General features: G+C 40.4%; 1 protein-coding gene across 1 annotated transcript in view; it reads left to right on the top strand.

The window, feature by feature from the left end:
• Positions 1-3467, top strand: part of PSME4 (proteasome activator subunit 4) — a 109035-nt gene that overhangs the window by 36470 nt on the left and 69098 nt on the right. The window contains exons 5-6 of the mRNA XM_023512066.1: positions 1430-1579; positions 2113-2180. Coding sequence (XP_023367834.1) covers positions 1430-1579; positions 2113-2180 — 218 coding nt within the window. The remainder of the gene's footprint in view (positions 1-1429; positions 1580-2112; positions 2181-3467) is intronic.

Genomic DNA, 3467 nt, shown 5'->3' with positions numbered 1-3467 from the left:
GAGACAGAGTCTCACTTTGTCACCCTCGGTAGAGTGCTGTGGCATCATAGCTCACAGCAACCTCAGACTCCTAGGCTCAAGCAATTCTCTTGTCTTAGCCTTCCAAGTAGCTGGGATTATAGGAACCTGCCACAACGCCTGGCTATTTTTTAGAGACTAAATCTCACTTTTGCTCAGGCTGGTCTCCAACCTGTGAGCTCAGGCAATCTACCCGCCTTAGCCTCACAGAGTGCTTGGATTACAGGTGTGAGCCACCGTGCTTGGCCCCTATAAGTGTATTTGAAGGAATTGCCTAACTTCGGGAAGAATCAAACATTCTCATATGCTATTCCTCATTTTAAACTTCTAAAGGCCAGGCACAGTTATGCACAGGGGTATGTACTCTCAGCAGCTCAGGGGGCTGAGGTTGGGGGATCACTTGGGCCTAGGAGTTTGAGTTTAGTCTGGGCAACACAGGGAGACTCTGCCTCTTAAAAAACATTAAAATAAACCTCTTAAACGTGAATTTTTTTTTTTTTTGAAACAGTTTCAAGCTGTTGCCCTGGGTAGAGTGCTGTGGTGTCACAGCTCACAGCAACCTCAAACTCTTGGGCTTAAGTAATCCTCTTGCCTCAGCCTCCCAAGTAGCTGGGACTACAGGCGCCTGCCACAGCACCCGGCTATTTTTTGGTTATAGTTGTCATTGTTTTGGTGGGCCTGGGTTGGTTTTGAACCCACCAGCTCCAGTGTATGTGGTGGTGCCTTGGCCACTGAGCTACAGGTGCTGAGCCCGACGTGTATTTAGTAATTACACATGTGTCCTCTTTATCCACTTACCTTCATTTTGTGGGTGTGTGCGCACACTTTTAATTTATAACTCTCCCCTACCCCAGGGACACTCTTGTCCATTTCATAAAATGCAAAATATTCACGTCCCCATAGGACTGGATTATTTGGTCCAGTCCTCTCTTGTTATATAGGAGGACCTTGTGATCCAGTGAGAGGGTAAATGGTTTATGCAAAGGTGGCTAGAGATTTCTGCTTCTCTTTTTTACTTACTAATTATCTTTTTCTTATGTAAACTGAATTCTATATGGCAGGATTTTTTTTCCATTTCTGTTACATAACTCAAAGCAAGTAAAACAACAACCATATTTAACCTTGTAAGGTGATTTGAGTGACTGTATTTTATCTGAGTTTTATCAGTGTCTTAGCATTTTAAAAAAATCCCTTAGACAAGAGGAAAATTTACCTTATCCTAAGTATGAAGGGGATATTTATTTTAGTGTTAGGAAAATGTGTTTATTGTGGGCTAATATGGAATTTGTAGTGTGTGTTGGCGTGTGTCTTTGGAATCCATTTCCCTCCTCCCTCTTTTTTGTTAGTCATATATTGCTTTGTAGAGCTTTTAGCCAATTATCAGATACATGAAAACCTTCTTTTCTGTTAGGTATTTTCCAGCAGATGCCACAGCTGAGATGCTAGAAGAATGGCGGCCGTTAATGTGCCCTTTTGATGTAACGATGCAAAAGGCCGTCACTTATTTTGAAATATTTCTTCCTACCTCCCTTCCTCCAGAACTTCATCATAAAGGTTTTAAGTAAGTATATGCATATTTGACAGATCCTAGACTACAGCAGGAAGTCCAGATGTACAAACTAGTAAAGAAATGCGTAAAACAATTTTTGCAAACTCAATGATGTTTGTTATGCCTGAAGTAATGTGAAGACTAAAACAGTTAAATGTCAGCTGAGGTTGTTTAAATTTAAGAAATTAGGAGAGAAAGAAAAGGAGGAGAGGTAGTAACAACCACAGATAAAGGGATAAAGGCAGGGGACGCAGGGCACAAGGAAAAATTGTGAACAGTTATCAAATAGGAGTGGACAATAATTATTTAACAATAAAATAGAAGTTTAATAGGTGAAATCACATTTTTTTAGCATAAATAAATTGGAAAGGGAATATTCAACAAGAAATACTCATTTGTTCTATTAAGTTTGTAACTTTCAGTATTATTTTTTCTAGGTTGTGTAGTTATCAGTAAGAATAGATTTTAAAAAATACAAAGGATACCTGGCTTTGAACCACTTTCTGTAGTCACTTGCTATTCATAACAACATTTTTCTTCTTCAGACTTTGGTTTGATGAATTAATTGGCCTTTGGGTTTCAGTGCAAAATCTCCCACAATGGGAGGGGGTGAGTATCCCTTTTTGGTTTTTTTGTCCTCTACTTTTTAGTTTGGAGATGAATAGTCTTAAGTTCCTAATGATTGTCTTTTGGCAATTTTGTGATCAATTTCTTCTGTTTGTTTTATTTTATTTTCTTCATTGTATTTTAATGAAATCAGATATTTATTTTGATTTTGTTAGTATTTAGAAATATGAGCATGTTATTGTGAAATGCATGAAGATGTTAGCCCTTATTTGGTTTTTCTGGGGTAGCTACCCTTGCATGGTGCTGTACCCACAGTGGATGTTTCTGGCTATTTATTGGATTCAGAGTTCCTTTTATATCTGTACTGGGGATGGTGCTTTGTCTTTTACTTTATAGATGCATTTCAGCTGCACTTGATTTTTTTTTTTTTAGCAAGTTAGTATGAGTTTATTATGGTGTAAAAAATTTTAAATCCATGCATTTTTTTCATAACACACATTTTCCAGGAATTTGTGAAGCCCTCTCATATATACATATCACTGTCCTTCTGGGTAGAGTGCTGTGGCATCACAGCTCACAGCAACCTCCAACTCCTAGGCTTAAGTGAGTCTCCTGCCTCCACCTCCCAAGTAGCTGGGACCACAGGCCCCCGCGACAATGTCTGGCTATTTTTTGGTTGCAGCCATTATTGTTGTTTGGTGGGCCCAGGCCTGATTTGAACCCACCACCTCAGGTGTATGTGGCTGGTGCCTTAGCCGCTTGAGCCACAGGTGCCGAGCCTGGTATAAAAAATTTTAAATCCATACTTTTTTTTTCATAATATACATTTTCCAGGAATTTGTGAAGCCCTCTCATACATACATACCACTCTGAGCTCTACTTCTATAGTCCCATCTCTTGTTCTGACTCTCTCTTGTTCTTCTACCCCCTGTAAAGGAACTGGTGGTTACGTTGGGCTCACCCAGATAAAACAGCATGATCTTCTCATCTCAATTTTTGACTAACTCCCATTTTCAAAACCCCCATAGTCATGTAAAGTAACATTCACAAGTTTCTGGGTTTAGCATAGGAACATCTTGCATCTTTGCGGGGACCCTTAATCTGTCTACTACAGGGCGGCGCCTATGGCTTAGTGGATAGGGTGCAAGCTTCATATACCAAGGGTGGCAGATTCGAACCCAGCCCCAGCCAAACTGCAACAAAAAATAGCCAGACGTTGTGGTGGGTGCCTATAGTCTCAGCTACTTGGGAGGCTGAGGCAAGAGAATCACCTAAGCCTAGGAGTTGAAGGTTGCTGTGAGCTGTGACACCACAGCACTCTACCAAGGGTGAC

Source organism: Otolemur garnettii, unplaced genomic scaffold (genome assembly GCF_000181295.1).
Source record: "Otolemur garnettii isolate 467f Iridium unplaced genomic scaffold, OtoGar3 scaffold00024, whole genome shotgun sequence".
Lineage (NCBI taxonomy): Eukaryota > Metazoa > Chordata > Mammalia > Primates > Galagidae > Otolemur > Otolemur garnettii.
This window is presented reverse-complemented; position numbering and strand designations above follow the sequence as displayed.